Source organism: Elgaria multicarinata, chromosome 1 (genome assembly GCF_023053635.1).
Source record: "Elgaria multicarinata webbii isolate HBS135686 ecotype San Diego chromosome 1, rElgMul1.1.pri, whole genome shotgun sequence".
Lineage (NCBI taxonomy): Eukaryota > Metazoa > Chordata > Lepidosauria > Squamata > Anguidae > Elgaria > Elgaria multicarinata.
The window spans coordinates 65,932,102-65,950,826 of record NC_086171.1 but is presented as its reverse complement, the minus strand read 5'-3'; the positions used below and the strand labels follow the sequence as shown (position 1 = coordinate 65,950,826).

The 18,725-nt window shown below is 43.1% G+C and overlaps 1 protein-coding gene across 1 annotated transcript in view; it reads left to right on the top strand.

Annotated features, from left to right (window-relative positions):
• The window catches only part of CDK13 (cyclin dependent kinase 13), a 50,662-nt gene that overhangs the window by 13,927 nt on the left and 18,010 nt on the right, over window positions 1-18,725 (top strand). The window contains exons 3-5 of the mRNA XM_063129476.1: window positions 1,069-1,239; window positions 4,169-4,308; window positions 6,420-6,590. Coding sequence (XP_062985546.1) covers window positions 1,069-1,239; window positions 4,169-4,308; window positions 6,420-6,590 — 482 coding nt within the window. The remainder of the gene's footprint in view (window positions 1-1,068; window positions 1,240-4,168; window positions 4,309-6,419; window positions 6,591-18,725) is intronic.

The window sequence follows — 18,725 nt, the reverse complement described above, 5'->3', positions numbered from 1 at the left end:
GTCTTGGAGTAGTTTTTCATGTTAACCTTCTTGAGAAAGTTGCTCTTGATCTTCAGGGAAAGTGTAATGTGCAGCAGTGACCACCACGCTAAATGAATTAAAAGTTAAAAGTTTGGGAACAACTGCTTTGAAAAATGGTATGGTCCTCTTGCGTTTATCCGAAGTGCCATCGCAAATGAGTGAATTATTGCAGCAATTTGAAATTTATAGTGCCACTTTATGAAATTGTCAGACAATGAAATGGAAAAGAAGAAGAAGAAAAAGGAAACAGCATAATTTTTCATCTGGCTTGAGGGTGGTGTGTCTGGACAGCGTGGATGTGTGGATCTTCAGAACCACAGCCTCTCTTGGCATGCCTTCTGCCAGACTCCTTCCCCTCTTGCCCTTTCTGAAGTTGGAGAGGAACCAACTGGAGGTTTCCTCAGAGGCAGGGAGGAAGGAAGGATCCAAGGTCAGATCCCCTCCTCTGAGAGCAGTCCTCTTAACACTTTGATGGGGAGATCTGATCATTCCCATGTTCTAGTGTCCCAAGGACCATAGGTTTGCAGTCTAAGAGTAAAATCTTACATGTATTTTTACTCCAGAAGTAAAATGTGTGTAGAGTTGCAGTCTAATTTTACACTTTCTATTTCAATTTATAAAGTACGATTGCAAAAAAAAAAATCTAGTAGTGACTCTTCATGAAAAAGTTAAAGCAAGTGTTCTGTAACAAAGTTGAAAAAGCATCCAAAAGGATTGAGTATAATGATCACTGCACACTTACTGCTTTTTTCTTTTGTGAAGATAACCTTGTTAGAGAGAAACATGTACTCCTTGATTTGTGAATTATTTGCATACTTAATGATCTGGAAAATGTTCTAACCTGAAACTTCTAGGTCTAATATTAATTTACAACACTTTTTCAAACGTATGAATTTGCAATTGCACATGCCTTCATGTATTATTCAAAACATAAATCTGGGCAAGGTTTTGCTACAGAAAAATGAAAAAAAAAAGTATGCTGACTTATTTCAAGTCTTCCAGATATTCAAATATGAAGCTACCAAAAGGCTGTTTATATTTCTCTAGTTTGCAAAGTAGCATTTCTGTGAAAGCAGTTAAAAAGGAAGTGGAGAAGAAATTACGCTACTTGCTTGCAGACCTGCCATTGCCACCTGAGTTGCCTGGAGGAGATGATGGGTCCAAAAGCCCTGATGAGAAGAAGACACCAGTGCAGGCACATCATAAAAGGAGACCCAGGTATGTATCAATTTTTTATCTGAAATAGGCTATTGATGTGAACTACACAGATCACTAAAATCTCTGTTTCCGCAGCTTGAGTACAAGAGAAATTGGTAATTTAATAGAATTCTACTATAAATAAAGTTGCCTTTAGTATTTTACTGGTTTGAACAAGTAAAAGAACTAAAATCAACCTAATTTGTGATTGCATGTACTCCTTTAACAGCAAGCTCTACATAAACTTTCAGACCGTCTGAAAGAGGCGGTAGTGAGACCACTCCTGAAGAAAACTTCCTTGGACCCGGAAAATCTTAGTAATTACAGGCCGGTAGCAAATGTTCCATTCCTGGGCAAGGTCCTTGAGCGGGTGGTGGCGGGACAGCTCCAGACACTTTTGGATGAGACTGATTATCTGGATCCATTTCAGTTGGGTTTCAGGCCTGGTTTTGGCACGGAAACAGCCTTGGTCGCCCTGTATGATGACTTATGTCGGGAGAAAGACAGGGGGAGTGTAACTCTGTTGATTCTCCTTGATCTCTCAGCGGCTTTCGATACCATCGACCATGGTATCCTTCTGGAACGTCTGGCTGAGCTGGGAGTGGGGGGCACTGCATTGCAGTGGTTCTGGTCCTACTTGGCAGGACGGCTCCAGAAGGTGGTGCTTGGGGGACATTGCTCAGCCCCGTGGACTCTTCGGTATGGGGTTCCACAGGGGTCGGTCTTGTCCCCCATGCTGTTTAACATGTACATGAAACCGTTGGGTGCGGTCATCCGGAGTTTTGGAGTGCGCTGTCATCAGTACGCTGATGACACGCAGCTCTACTGCTCTTTTTCAACTTCAGCAGGTGTGGCTGTGGATGTGCTGAACTGGTGCTTGGCTGCGACAATGGACTGGATGAGGGCTAATAAACTGAGGCTCAATCCAGACAAGACTGAGATGCTGCTGGTGGGTGGTTTCTCTGATCGGATGGGGGGTGTTCAACCGGTTCTGGATGGGGTTGCACTCCCCCTGAAGGAGCAGGTTCGTAGCTTGGGGGTTCTCCTAGAACCATCTTTGTCACTTGAGGCACAGGTAGCCTCGGTGGCACGGAGTGCCTTCTACCAACTTCGGTTGGTGGCCCAGCTACGCCCCTATCTGGACAGGGATAACCTAGCTTCAGTTGTCCATACTTTGGTAACTTCCAAATTAGATTACTGCAACGCCCTCTACATGGGGCAGCCTTTGAAGACGGTCCGGAAACTGTAACTTGTGCAAAATGCGGCGGCCAGATTGATAGCTGGAACAGGAAGATTTGAGCATATAACACCGATTCTGGCCCGCTTGCATTGGCTGCCTATATGTTTCCGAGCCCAATTCAAGGTGCTGGTTTTAACCTATAAAGCCCTACATGGCTTGGGACCACAATACCTGATGGAACGCCTCTCCCGACATGAACCTACCCGTACACTGCGCTCAACATCTAAGGTCCTCCTCCGAGTGCCTACTCCGAGGGAAGCTCGGAGGATGGCAACAAGGGAGAGGGCCTTCTCAGTGGTTGCCCCCCGACTGTGGAATGATCTTCCCGATAAGGCTCGCCTGGCGCCAACGTTGTTATCTTTTCGGCACCAGATCAAGACCTTTCTCTTCTCCCAGGCATTTTAACAGCATTTTAACAGCATTTAATAATGTTAAGTTTGTTTTAATGGACCCCAGAATTGTTGTTTTAAATGAATACTGTTGTTGTTTTTATACTGTTTTTATGTTTTTTAATTTTTTTGTATACTTTTAATGTCTACTATTTTTAATTGTTGTAAACCGCCCAGAGAGCTTCGGCTGGGGGGCGGTATATAAATGTAACAAAATAAAATAAATAAATAAACTGGCACATTGTAAAGTAACCTTCCCCAACCTGGTGCCCTCCAGATGTGCTGGGCTACAATTCCCAGTATCTTGCTGATGGGAAGTTACTGGGAATCGTAATCCAACATATCTAGAGAGCATGGTTGGAGAAGGCCATCTAAGCTTCCTCCACTTGTACTCTTCCTTGATTGTACCAAGGCTTTCTCTCTCTCTGTCTCTCTCTCTCTCTTGTTTTCTTCGAAAATACTATGCCTCTCCTCATCTTAGGTTTTTTGAGAGGCTGGCTAAAATAACAGATTATTTATTTTTAATTTTGTTTATCCACTGCACTAGAGGTTGCTTTCTGAATATCAAGGGAAGATCAGAATAGGTACGAAGAATGGGACATCTAGCAATATGGAGTGCAGTTTAAGAGTAGTGCTGGGATTTTAAAAAAAACTATTTTAGGTGTATTTGGCACATAAAAAAGCATCCTTTCACTTATTCTATGTTAATAAAAACAAGGTGACTCCCACACAAAGGAACCATCCTGAACCTTCTCATTTTAGGTGTGCCTAGGGAACAGATGTTCCCCACTCACCTTGCAAACTTGTTTTTGAAAGCCCTCTTAGGGTGAGCTTATGCTTGAGAAACATAAGCTTAAAGCCCCCGAGGGTGTGTGGGCCTGGTTGCGTAGTTCTTTAGATACTGTCCAACAATTGGAAATGTGCATCAAGACTTCCTGTATAAGGCTTGGAAGGGAAAAGATGTAAACATAATCCCTTGAGTTAATGTCTTAACATTGAGAGAATAAATAGACACTTGTGATACTGCATATACAAATTACTTCCCACCTCACTTTACCAGCTTGATGCTCTCTAATGTACAAAGTATCCCTTGGTACTGATATGCAAGTTTTAATGCACCATATTATTTTCTAATGCGTTAGAAGTGCAAAATCATACTGGTTTGAAAGTAATTGCAAATGACAGTAAAGGCTGGTGGTAATCACAAGCCTGAAAGTAAATGTTGAAGTTGTTGAACTGATGGTAGTATATCCTTAATACAATTCCTAAGCAAAAATTAAAATGCACCCGTGAAATCGATTCCTACTAACTGTTTTCTTAGAATATGTGGACCGCGCCATGGTGAAACAAAGCAAAAGGAAATTGACTGGGGAAAACGATGTGTGGACAAATTTGATATCATTGGCATTATTGGAGAAGGCACTTATGGACAAGTTTACAAAGCAAGAGACAAAGATACAGGTAAGCTTTCAAAAAAATACGATTCACAGAGAAAGATAAAGTTGTGTGTGATTGCCCAGTGTCTGAATGCACATACCTTTGTATAGGTAGTGTACATATATTATGCATTCATTCTCCATATACACCATGGAATAAGTTGAATTTGAACTACCAAGTAACTGTAGCATTGGTTTCCCAGAAGAAATATCCAATGCAAAAAGGGATGTTATGCTATGGCTCCAGGCATGAAAGAAGAATAGAAAACGGGAAATTGGTCATTGATAAAAACTGGATTTGATGGACCATGTTAACACCTCTACTCAAAACACTAGATAAGTTTGGAATTACACTTCTAATTGGTGATTTGGAAAACCATCCAATTACTCTTGGACTGATTTGAAAGCTGTCAGATTCAACTTGGGGCAACCAAATCTCAATTTGAAAATCCAAAGTTTGATGTCTCCTATTGACTGCAATTGGAAATTGACAAAGTTTTTGCTCTAATAGAATGGGATGAAATTTGCAGGCATAGTAGCCCCATGTGGAGGGATAAATGCACCAAATTTCAGACAAATAGATGCAGGGGGATTTGTGCTAGCTGCTTCCCACTCATGTTTCGCAGCAAATGTATACAGAGGCATACCAGCTCCAATACTGGAGGTAATATATAGACATTGTGACTAGTATCCATTGATAGCAAATTCTCCATGAATTTGTCTAATCCCTTTTAATGCCATTCAAGTGGCCATCACTACATCTGGTAGTAGAGAATTCCATAGTTCAACTATGTACTGTGAGGAGAAGTACTTCTTTTTATCTGTTCTGAATCTCCCAGCATTTAGTTTCATGGGGTGACGCAGTTTCTAGCATTATGAGGTTCTAGTATTATCCACTTCCTCCACACCTTGCATAACTTTGTATATCTCTATCATGAGCCAATGTGGTATAGTGGCTAAGGACTGGGAGTTGGGAGATCTAGGTTCTAGTCCTCACTTGGCCATGAAAACCTATTGGGTGACTTTGGGCCAGTCACATACTCTCTTACAGGGTTGTTGTGAGGATAACATGGAGAGGAGGAGAATTATGTACGCCCCCTTGGGTTCCTTGGGAGAAAAAGGGTGGGATATAAATGCAATAAATAATAAAATAAATAATGTCTCCCTTTACTTGCTTTCTTCTGAGCTGTTATAACCTTTCCTCGTATGGGAGTTGCTCCAGCCTCTTGATTACTTCAACATCCCTTCCCCAAAGCACCAGCCCTGGTAAACTATCCATCATGATTAGAAGCTAGAGTTTTCAGTCACAACGCTACACTACCACCCCCTCTCCTCACTTCTTATATGGAGAGCTTAGCAAGAAATGTATTCATTTTTGCAGACATAATTACTGGGTCTCTGTCAATCTGAATTGCTTAGAAAGCTTCAGGAGAATTCTGATTTGGATTCAGTACACTTTGGAGGATCCCAGCTTTGATTTGGACTTCTTCTGAATCTTTCCAAATCACTCTTCAGTTTGGGTTTGGGCCTAATCTAAAGCACACCTCTAATTTTGAATATTCAACATGATGGTTGAGTTCGGATGACTCGCGAATCAGCGGTTGTTTCCCATTCTGTTCCTATTACACACGCACACCATTGGTTATCGTGTTATCCAAACTCAGTCTGTGTGTGTGTGAGGCTTTTAATTAAAAATGGTATACCTGGGTCCAACAATTCATAGCCACAAAGCAGCTTTCTTCATCTGCTGCATAAAGATAAGTGGGCAAAAGCAAATCGTTGTTAAACTGGGATTCTGGGGACTGCGTTCATGTAGAATTTTTTCTATGGGTTGGCTTCTCTGGATTATACCTTGCATAGTGGTTTGCAACAGAGATTGCTATCATGCATGCTAAAAGTAAAGGAGGAAGTGACCTTGAGACAGTTGGAATGATTTAACCTGCAATTTTATTTGCATAGTTGTAATATTAAACCTCTGTGCTGAATATGCCCAATTTCATTTTCTTTGTAGTAAATGGGAACTTCTAGTTTTAAAAATGTATTGCTGTTCTTACCGCATTGTACAAAAAAACTACAAACAATTCTAAATTATTAAATTAAATGAGCTCATTATAGGATACAAATACTGTCTTCTAGGGGAAATGGTAGCACTAAAGAAGGTACGGCTGGATAATGAGAAGGAAGGATTTCCAATTACAGCTATTCGGGAAATAAAGATTCTTCGACAACTTAATCACCAAAGCATAATCAACATGAAGGAAATAGTAACAGATAAGGAAGATGCTTTAGATTTCAAGAAGGATAAAGGTATGATTTGCTCAAATGTTATCAGTGCTGATTTTAATGCAACTTACTGTTTAGAGACAAACATATTTACAGAGTTGTAACGGAACCATTCCCTATATGTAAGCATAGCCCCTTTAAAAAAGAAATGGTATAGGTCTTTGCATTAATTCTGTTCTGATTCCGGTAGTATGAGCAGGATATATTAACATCGCATTTACAGTCCAGTTGAGGTTTTCCCCCCGTTATGTTGACTCTTTTTAAGTATTATATATTTTAATAAAATATTTTTATCCTTCCTTTCTGACCTGTAAGGATTTCCAAGGAAGTGAACAATTACAAATGCATACAGTAAAATAAACAATACAATTCAGTATAATAACTCATAGCACAATAAAACAGCAGCAAAATAAAGTCTCGGGCCAGAATGTAATCTTCAGAGCAGAAATGTCAGATTTATTAGATCATAAAACTTAGCTATACTGCATCAAAATTGAAAAAAAAATTGCTTAGTATTTGGATGTAGGAAGATCTATTAATGTTTGCATTTCCACTAATGTTGGCATTGTTTCCCTCATTTGTGGAAGTCTTTTTTTTTTTTTTTTTTAGCAATCTTCGTCTTAACTTTAAGAATTGCATGAGTTTAGACCAGAGCAGGCATTATTATACTATCATTCAGGAAATTGAAGGTTCATCTTCATGGTCTCTGTGCTTCACACACATGGGCTCTGCATGTGTGTGAATGCACAGATGACCACACGAAGAACTACGGTTACAGGTAAGCAACCTGTCTATTCTTTAATATCAGTGGGGAGTTTTAACAACCTTTTTAGCTCCAAGGGCTGCATCTGGTGTTGGGTGTGGGGCTGGGACTGCACGTGTATGTACATACACATATGGACATCTCTCTTCCTTGCCCACTGAGATCTAGGGATTGCTGCAGGGACAAGGGTGGAGGGAAAGTCTTCTCCCATGCATCAGTGATTGGTGCTGAGATGGCTGTTTCTCTGCCGCTGCTAGCAGCAATCTTGGAAGCCAGGAAAAAGTGTAGTTTCCCCTGCAGCGCAGCTGGACTGCTGGGAAAAATGGGCGAGGTCCTCTCAGCTTCCAGGTTCACACAGGAAGTGGCAAAGGGCTGCAGGCTGTGCACTCCTGTTTTAGAGAAACATATAATTGTTTATGACACAGCCATTTGCTCCTTGTCTTTTGTGAATTAGTGGAAGGCAACTGTTCTTAAGCTGCTTTGAGCTTACTTTGGCAACTGGTCTCTAATATGATCGCTTGAATTGCCATAGTTCAGGCAGTTTCCTATGCTTGGCTATGATAAAAGTCATGCATCTATGCCTAACTTGCCATTAAAAACCCTGTTAACACTCCTTATATACAACATGCAAAGTGTAAGATTGTTTCAACCATTGTCTTGGGTTTATACGACTGAGAAAATTATGATTCTGCTGCTATTCTAGTCTTCTTTAGAATTACATAAGCACCCTTGTTCTGTATAACAGTGGATCATCCTAGGGAGGTAGTATAGCAGGACCACTGATATTGAGATAAGTCCTAGCTTGGGGGTTGACTGTGCCAGTTGTGTCCTTGTTGCAGCACTAGATTTTTATACTTGATTCTGTGGGCTAGTATGGCAGTGTGGTGGCTTACGTTAGTGGACCTGGGATGACTTGTTCTATTTATTAGCAACATTTATATACCACTTGTTTGAATAAAGTGGTTTACAATTTTTTTTAAAGAAAATAAATAAATAGATATAATTTCAATAAATGGATAAAACATGTTAGCATTGTGGCCTACTATACCACAGAGGAGAGATCATTTAAATGTTGTAAACCGCCCAGAGAGCTTCGGCTGTGGGGCGGTATATAAATGTAATTAAATAAATAAATAAATAAATTCCACATTTTTATTTCTTAGATGTGCACTTCAATTAGAGTTGGTTACTCCATGTGTGCAGTATACTGTTGAAGACCTGCTTTCTTGAGATATTGTTTATGTTTTTTTTTAATCTTACTAGTTTTGTCTCTCTGCCAGAGCCTTAGTGCTAGTAGTGGTGTACTGCGATCTCGTAAATAAACCCACGAAAGTTACTATTCTGCAAACTTTTACTGGCCTCCTACAAGATTAGTAGCCTGCTTCTATGCTGGATATGGAGTAAGGGAAGCTCCCATCCCCTGTGGCCAGCATGGAAACACAAGCTTCTAGCCATCCTCATAGCAGGCTAGTAAAAGAAGAAAATGGAAAGAAAAAGCCTTCCACCAAGCAGACTGATGTAGAAGGGATGGAGCAATCTGTCCCTCCTTCCCCAGCTGTGTTTCTGTGGTTGTTTGGGGGAAGGGGCTTTCCATCATCTGCAGTTAGCACAGAAACCAAGTAGGCTCTGCCAGCCCTCTCATTCTTCTGCATGGAATTCCTGCTTGCCAGTGGCATCCAAGCAAGTTGTTAAATTTGAGCATCTGCTCCGCCTCTCTTTTAGGTTTTTCAGCCTCCAGTTTGCAGTTTGCAGCTTGAAGAGCAGCTGCAATTAAGCCCAGCAGAGAAGCTGTTGAGCAACATTGATTGGTCTGTTTGAATTTGAGCATCTGCTCCGCCTCTCTTTTAGGTTTTTCAGCCTCCAGTTTGCTGGAGGCGCGAGCCTTCGGCGCGAGCACAAGGGCTCTCTGCCGGTGGCTCTCTGCCGTGGGAGCGAAGCCGGTCAAGCGGAACTTCTACTCCGGAGGGAAAACCCCAGCCGCGGTCCGGTCGCTGCTACTTTCTGATTCAGGACACAATCTTCTCATTTTCTCCTCTCAATTCTTTTCTCCTCATATCTGTTCCTTATGGCTCGTTCCAATTTCGTTTCTCCTAACTTAGTTCCTATTCGGTGTCTCCCTCTTCTCAGCTGCCTTTCTCGTGTTCCTTATGGAACTGTCGCTCTGTTGCTTCTAAGGCCCCTGTCATCCAGGACTTGTTTATCTCTAGGTCTCTCCACCTCCTTGCTCTTACTGAAACCTGGCTTCCCGCCCATGATACCGCCATCTCTGCTGCCCTCTCTCTTGGAGGACTCTCTTTCTCTCTCACACTAGTCGCCCAGAGGGTCGAGGTGGTGGTGTGGGTCTTTTATTATCTAGTTTGTGCCAGTTCCAGCCTCTTTCCATTCCACCTTCACATTGTTTTTCCTCCTTTGAGGTACATGTGGTGAGGCTTTTCGCTCCATTGCGACTGCGGATTGCAGTTCTGTATCGCCCCCCAGGCTCGTCCTCAAAATTTATCTCTGATTTTGATTCGTGGCTGTCCTTTTTCCTCTCTGATAACTGTCCTACTCTTATTTTGGGTGATTTCAATATTCATGTGGATGACCCTCAAGACCCTGCAGCTCTACGATTTCACTCATTATCTTCCTCTTATGATCTTAAGCTTTGGTCTGATGTACCCACACATTCCCTTGGACACTGTCTGGATCTTGTTCTCACTCGGAATTGCTCTGTTTTGGACTTTTCTACTGCTCACTTTCCGTTGTCAGATCATCACCTAGTTTCTTTCAATATTACTCATAATCCTCCTCCTTCACGTCCCGCTTTTCGCTCTTGTCGTGACTTGCAATCTATCAATTATGAGGCTTTTTCTCAGTCTCTAGCCTCCTCTCTTCCTTCTGTCTTTTCGGCTGTCTCCTTGGACTCAGCTGTCTCCTTCTTTAATTCCTCCTTATCTTCAACTCTTGATAATCTTGCTCCATCTACAACTCGGATAGTTCGCCCTTCTCAACTCCAACCGTGGCTCACCTCTTCCCTCCGCTACCTTCGCTCTTGTTTCCGGGCAGCTGAATGCCTTTGGTGTAGGACCAGGGACTGGGCGGACTTTGTCCATTACAGATTTGTACTCTCCTCTTTCTCTTCTGCCATTTCATTGGCCAAACAGCAGTATTACTCAACGTTGATCCAGTCAAATGCTAGGCATCCTCAGCAGCTCTTTGCGTCCTTCAATTCTCTTCTGAAGCCTAATCCACCATCTCTCCCTGCCTCTCTGTCTGCTAATAACTTTGCCTCTTTTTTCAATGCTAAAATCCAAACTATTCGCTCTGATCTGGCCAGCTCTGCTCCTCTTCCAGTTCCTGTTCCTCATCTGTCAGTTCCTCCTGCAAATTTCTCTGAGTTTCCTTCGGTCTCAGCTGATGAACTGTCTACAATACTGCACTCTTCGAAACCTTCCACTTGTTCTCGTGATCCGATTCCTTCTCGAGTCTTTATTAATCTTATCCCTGCTATCCTCCCTTCCTTGCTTCATATTATTAATTTTTCTCTGTCCTCTGGTTCATTTCCTTCTGCTTTTAAACATGCTACAGTCTCACCTATTCTCAAGAAACCCACTCTTGATAGGCTATCTCTGTCTAACTACCGACCTGTCTCTTTGTTGCCGTTTGTTTCAAAGATCCTGGAGCGTGTGGTCTACTCTCGTTGTCTTGATTTTCTTTCTAGTAACTCTGCTCTGGATCCTTTTCAATCTGGATTCCGTCCTTTGCATTCCACTGAAACAGCCCTTACTAAGATTACCAATGATCTTCTTACTGCCAAGTCTAAAGGCCATTATTCCGTTCTTATTCTCCTTGATCTAACTGCAGCCTTTGACACGGTTGATCATGATCTTCTTTTAGATTCCCTTCATGACCTTGGATTTTGTGGCTCTGTCTATAACTGGTTTGCCTCCTATCTAGCGGGTCGCTTTTTCAGCGTGTTGGCTAATGGCAGCTCGTCTTCTTCTTTTCCCCTTTCAGTAGGGGTTCCGCAAGGCTCGGTGCTTGGTCCGTTGTTGTTTTCTTTATACATGTTGCCCTTGGGTAATCTTATTCAATCTTATGGCCTCCAATATCATCTGTACGCCGATGATACACAATTATATCTTTCATCTCTGGATCTTTCTCCTGATGTTCACGATCGTATCTCGGCATGTCTTTCAGATATCTCAGCTTGGTTGCTTCATCGTCATTTGAAACTTAACATGGCAAAGACTGAATTGCTTGTTTTTCCTCCTAAACCTTCTCCTCATCTCTCATTCTCTCTTACTGTCAATAATGTTACACTTACTCCAGTCAAAGAAGCTTGTAGTCTTGGCTTTATATTTGATTCCTCGCTCTCCTTTATTCCTCATATTGAGGCAGTAGCTAAATCCTGTCATTTTTTCCTGTATAATATTGCCAGGATTCGATCATTTTTGTCTGTTTCTTCTGCCAAGACTCTTGTTCATGCATTGGTTATTTCTCGGTTAGTCTACTGCAACCTTCTTCTCACCAGCCTTCCTTCTTCTCATATCAGTCCGTTGGTTTCTGTTCCCCACTCTGCTGCTAAGATCATCTTCTTGGCTCGCCACTCTGACCATGTTACTCCGCTTCTGAAATCTCTTCATTGGCTTCCAATTCACTTCAGAATCCAATATAAACTTCTCCTGTTGACCTACAAAGCTTTTCACGGTCTAGCTCCTGCCTATCTCTCCTCTCTCATCTCACGTGCTCTTCGCTCCTCTGATGCCATGTTTCTCGCCTGCCCAAGGGTCTCTACTTCCCTTGCTCGGCTTCGTCCATTTTCTTCTGCTGCCCCTTATGCCTGGAACGCTCTTCCAGAACATTTGAGAACTACAAGTTCAACCGCAGCTTTTAAAGCTCAGCTAAAAACTTTTCTTTTTTCTAAAGCTTTTAAAACTTGATTTTGTTCTGACTTTATACTGTTAGTTTTACCCTACCCAGTGCCTGTTTACCCTACCCTGTGCTTGTTTGCATTTTCTTCCCCTTCTTATTGTTTTATTATGATTTTATTAGAATGTAAGCCTATGCGGCAGGGTCTTGCTATTTACTGTTTTACTCTGTACAGCACCATGTACATTGATGGTGCTATATAAATTAATAATAATAATAATAATAATAAGTAATACAAGGCTGGTGTAAGGTTCAGATAAGTATCTGAATGGGCCTGTTCAGAAGACACTTTAAACCCGGCTGGTTAAGGCTTTTGGTTAAGCAGCAAGGTTTAAGGTGTCTTGTGTGATGCGTTTTGCTCAACCCTGCTCACTCACTAACCACAGTCAGACTGTCTGCAGCAGGGTTAGCAGCTCTAACCATGGCTTAAAGTGTTGTGTGCAACAGCACGGCTTGTGGTTAGTGCTAACCTCAGAGAACCACAGTTTCGCTAACCATAGAGCCTGAAGTGTCGTCTGAACAGGCCCAATGAGTTATGATCAGATTCTACACACACCAACTTTCTGAAACATTAGAGAAATAGCATGAGGATTAGAAGTGTATTGTAAACTAGAGCAGGGTGATGGCGGTTAGCACTGTAACATTTTGCCCAGGTCTTTGGTATGGTTCCTGGTTTGATTGCTATCTTGGGAGTCAAAGACATTGATGCCCTCCGACTTCGGGCATAATAGTCTAGATTGTTAGGTCCATGTTGGCAGGGTCAGGGGAGGGGGTTGGGGTGGTAGTGAGGGGTGGTGGACAGAGGGTTGCAGTAGAAGAGTGCACAAGATAAGCTTGGTCTCCTCAAACTCTGTCTTTGTGATTTGGTCTGAATAGTTTTCAAGGCTTTTAATCACCTGTATGATGGGTGTTTTTATCTATGCCTTCTCATGTAGGTAGTGGTTAGGTAAGTTAATTTTGTTCATGACATAAAATTACTTAGCTAAAGTGGGATCAATTTATCATACTTGAGTCTTTTATTTTATCAATGATTTATTTGCTTTTTCAGATAGCTGCTTCAGAAGCATTGACTAGAAAGCACTGGAGATAAACATGCTAGTGTCACAGCTGTATTAGAGAATTGTGGATGAAGTGTAATCAATTTGTAGCCCTGTTAACCCAAACCATAAAGCTAAAGGAGGTAGTAAACTTACTGTCTCCTGCAGGTTTGGAAAAGTAGTCAGGGGCTTTACTCCTGAAAGGGTTTTGAGTCTTTGTCCTGTGTATCAAATCAAAACGTAGTCCTGGTGAACTTCACTATTTTAGTGGTAAGTTACTTCCTTTCATCATCAAGCAGATGTTCTATGGTGTTGCTGCAAGACTGTGGCTTGAAAAGGTGTCCTAACAGCAGTTGCATAACCATCAGAGAGCACTTTGCTGTAGAGTTCCTTCTCATTATACATGAGTTACTTTACTTGGGTCTCTCAGATCTAATGGAAGGTCTGTTAGGTATCGGCAAATTCAGTGTAGCTGATGATTGGGATAGTCATTTAAAAAGGTATTTCTCTCAGCAGCTTTTACTAGTGTGAACATAAATGGATGGAATTAGAGGAAGTATAGTAATCATGAAAGTGCTCCACCCTTGATTTTTTTCTTATTTTGTGGTTGGACAGTCTTACACTGTGAGTACATGATATTATACACGTAAAGTAAATTTAAGGAAACCTTTCACCTCTGTACTACTGCTGACACATTGAAGATATACTTCAGGTTGATTTCTGTAAATGTTTTTGGGTTGATAATACTCAATTTCTTTCCTTGACTTCTCATATTTTTTCCCATTGGTTCTTGATTATTTTCATGATGGGAAAAGAGAACGTTAGTAAATTTACAATGGCTTGCAATAACCCTAGACTTTTGAAGGGCCTTTCTGCAGTTTCCCATTGTATTTCTTCGTTCTGCAGTTTCCCTTTGCATTTCCAACATGATGGAAGGATCTTCCTCCTACCAAGGACACTTAGTGAGCTGAGATGCATTATGGAGATCTTAAAAACCTGTAAAGAAATTAAGTGGGGAAACCAAAGATGCCTTTGGGTTGTTGTTTTGGTTGGGACAATTGAGCTAGATACAATTCCAGGTATAATACAAAATCTTGCTTTAGACAACATGCATTAACTGCAGTGGGCTTATTTGCTCCCTGTTTTGTATGTGAGGGAAGGGAGTGTAGAGCTTCTGTTTTGAGGTTGTAGCAAACTGCATTTTTCTTGTATTCATTTGAGAAAGGCAAACTATAGAGTAATGTGATATATACCTTGGAGATTGAGAGGTTGGAACGAAAGGTAGGTGAAAACACGTAGAAAACAATTCTACATTTTACCTTTTAAGTCTAAGCTTCGGGGGGTGGGAGGAAAGATGTAAAGCTCATATACAATATTTTCCTTAAGTATTGAGATATACCAATGGAATAGGCTTACTGTATTGTCTGGACATAGAATTGCAGTTAAGCGAAAGGTTTCAAACTGCTTTCCTGAACATATGGGAGGAGTATGCAAGCTTGAGGCTTGCTGTGGCTTGTTATTTTCATGCCATGCGAAACTGTGGTTTAGTGTGACAGGTGAATGTGGCCAATGAAACTTGGTATGTATATTTACAGCCATGTTCTCTGAAGTTGGAATACCATTTTGATTCTTCCTCCCAAATCTGATAGGAAACGTTCTTCATCGTGGTCTCTATGCATCACACATATGGGCTTTGCGCCTGCGCAGAGACCGAACCGGAACCTACTATAGCTGAGTGGAACGTTTTTGGCGGGAACCCCTCCCCCACGCTACCGCGCATGTCCATGGGGTTCCCGCCCTTACCTCAGTTCTTCGTCGTCCGCCATTGTGCCTAGACCTGTAGAACCAACCTCTAGCGTTTTTTTCTTCTACCTTCTCTTAAAATCCTTCAAATCTCTCCTATTTCGACTATATTCTCCTCTTATCTTCTTATCTTCTCTCCTAAAAAAACAAACATTTTTGTAGTTGTTAGTTTCCTCAGCGATGTTCAGTCGTGGCGGCCTAGCCGCATGGCTGTGAAGGCACCTTTTCGAAAATGTGTTAGGTGTGGGGCAAAACTTCCCCCTACCGACGGACACTCTTTGTGTGTTATCTGCTTAGGCGAAAGCCACAAGGTGGAATCTTGCCATCATTGTATGGCCTTTACTAAGCAAACGAGAAAAAACAGAACAGATCGTTTGCGCACTATTCTGTGGGAGAAGGCTCTCAGAGCTACAGACACCATAATTTCAAAGCCAACTCAGGCCGAAATGGATAAAACGGCACCGAAAAAGTCCGTTCCAGACCGCAGCACAAAAGAGTGCGATAATACCAGCGCGAACAATAGGGCACTGATACCCCTAACGCCTGGGCGGTCATTAGCGAGTTCCGCGGCCAGAAAAATCATGAAGAAGGCCCGGACTCCTAAATCTTCTTCGGACATCGAAAAGAAGAAGAAGAAGAAGAGGGACGGAGAAAAACACTCCAAAAAGTCCCCTCAGCCCTCTAGGCCTATTCAGACAGCTCCTTCGGTACCAACGGTCCCAGCAACTGTCTCGATACCGAGACCTCAGTCGAGACCGACGTCTGACCAACCTTCGATACCGAGACGTCCACAGAGTCTATCAGAGGGCAAAATTAGAGATTCGGCCTCGGTAGCGTCAGTGCGAGATCCACCGCAAGCTTTAGAAATGGAGGAGCCTATTACGCAGCCGTCCCCCAGACCGGTGGTCGTAGAAAGACCAAGACAGGAGTGGGATAGAACCTCCCAATACTCCGAGTCCCAGCCCAGACTTGAATACTATGACTGGGATTATTATCGTCCGCACAGATATTTCCCACAGGATAGGGATTACCAATACGCACCGGAAGCTTACTATGCCCAGCCTCCTCCGACTTCAAGGGTCCTTCAGATCCCGCTGGTCCCTCCGTCGCGCCACCCTTCGCCAGCTCCAACTCATCGACGCCATAGCACTTCCATACCGACAGCGACCGCTACGGTACCGACCCATCAGGAGCAATCGGAGCTCGAACAACAGCAGCTCCAGATCGTTACTGTGTCTTCCCCCGAGGATGGTTACCCGTCTGATACCGATTCTAGGGTTTCAGTTACCCCTTCGGTACCGTCGCCAGAGGATGCTCTGCATTCACAAACCCTGCTTCACCCTCTGACGACATGGGAAGGTTCTCAGAACATATGCGGAGAATGTCTCAAGCGCTGGGGTTGGATATACAACAACCTGATGAGCCGGTCGAAGACCCTATTTATGACGTTTTTCAAACTAAGAGTAACGCTGCAGTAGCTGTTCCTCTCCCTCCAGCCCTGAAACAGACAGCACAGCTTTCCTGGAAAACCCCTGCGTCCACACAGGCCACATCGAGGAGATTGGAAACTCTCTACCGCATCCAGGAGGGGGATGCTGCTTTCCTTACTCAACACCCAAAACCTAATTCGATTGTGGTTGAGTCCGCCCAGGGTCAGTCGCAGAAGCCCCATTCTGCTCCGGTAGACAAGGAGGGCAGGAAATTGGACATTACAGGAAGGAGGATCTATTCTTCTGCGTCCCTCGGTATCAGGGCCTCGACATACCAGGCGACCATGGCTTGCTACCAACTCTTCCTCTGGGAGAAAGTAGGGTCACTATGTGACTATCTCCCAGAGGACAAAAGAGAGTTGGCAAGAGTGTTTCAGGCAGAGGCAGAGGCGATAGCAAAACAGCAGCTATCGACCGCCAGACATCAGGTCGACTGCCACTCCAAAAACATGATGGGGGCAGTATCGTTGAGGAGGCACGCCTGGTTAAGATCAGCGAACTTAACCTATGAAACGAAGGCCAGGATTGAAAACATGCCCTTCGATGGCGAGGGCTTGTTTAACTCCAAGACCGACGAAACGTTGGACACCATTTATAAAACCCGTACTATGGCAAAGAAGATGGGTTTCGCTCCCCCACCTCCACAGTATAAACCAAAGCGCTGGTCAAGACCACCTATTCAGCAGCAACAACAACATCGCCCTCAATTTCAACAACCGAGGCAGCAGCAACAGCTCCAACGAAAACGGCCATACCAAAGTCGTTTTCAACAAGACAAGCGCCAGCCTGACTTCACTAAGAAGCAGCGGGTTTGACTCTTCCATCCCAGATCCACTACCTTTTGCGAACCGCCTAGCACCATATTACCATCAATGGGAGTCAATAACATCGGACTCTTGGGTGCTCACTATCATCAACTCGTGGTATGCCATCGAGCTCGACGTCCTCCCTCCTTCTTCGGGGGTGAAAGTAACAGCGCCATCCCCTCCTCTGCTTCTCGAGGTGCAAACCCTGTTAGCGAAGGGAGCCATCTCTCCCGTACCCGTAGAGGAAGTCAACCAGGGGTTTTTTTCGCGCTACTTCACGGTCCCGAAGAAGGATGGAGGTCTTCGACCGATCATGGACTTAAGGCAGTTAAACAAATACATCACCCCGAAGAAGTTCCGTATGACAACGGTTACTTCTATTCTGCAACTCCTACACAAAGGGGTTTGGTTCGCTGTGGTGGATCTGAAGGACGCGTACTTCCATATCTCCATCAGGAAGTCGCATCAAACTTACCTGCGGTTTTCAATCGGTACGTCCCAGTTCCAGTTCACTGTTCTTCCCTTCGGGCTTGCCACGGCACCGAGGGTCTTCACAAAAGTGATGGCGGTGGTGTGTGCCCACCTACGGCAAAAAGGAATTTATGTATATCACTGATTCTTCAATACTTATTAACACTTTATCAGCTTTATCACTCAAACTCACATCAATCAGAGTCCACTTAGCTGCTATTACGGCCTATCATCGTGGCATGGATGGTTTTTCACCCTTTACACATCCAACAGCCAGAAAATTCCTAAAAGGACTTAAGAATTCGATACCGACAGTAAAGTGTATCGTTCCACCATGGAGCCTGTCAGTCGTACTACAATCACTGACAAGGAGACCTTTCGAGTCTATGGCCTCAATAGACCTTAGACTCCTGACATTCAAGACTGTCTTTTTAGTGGCCATTACGTCGGCAAGGCGTGCAAGTGAGCTTAGAGCTCTCAGAATAGATGCTCCCTACACTATTTTTCACAAGGATAAGGTTGTGTTACCCACAGACCCTACCTTCCTGCCTAAGGTAGTGTCAACTTTTCATCTGTCCCAGCATATCACTCTACCGGCTTTCTTCCCAAATCCTACAACACCTGTCGAGTCTTCGTTACATACACTGGATGTAAGGAGAGCTCTTGCCTTTTACAAGGCTAGGACACAGGATTTTAGGAAAACAAATCAATTGTTTATTTGTTATGGAGAGCCTTCTAAAGGACTCCCTGTTTCATGCCAGCGACTGTCACGCTGGATTGTAGAGACAATTGAACTTGCCTACTCTATCTCTAAGCTAGACCTTTTAAAGCCTGTGACAGCTCATTCTACTAGAGCTGTCGCAACATCTGTTGCCTTC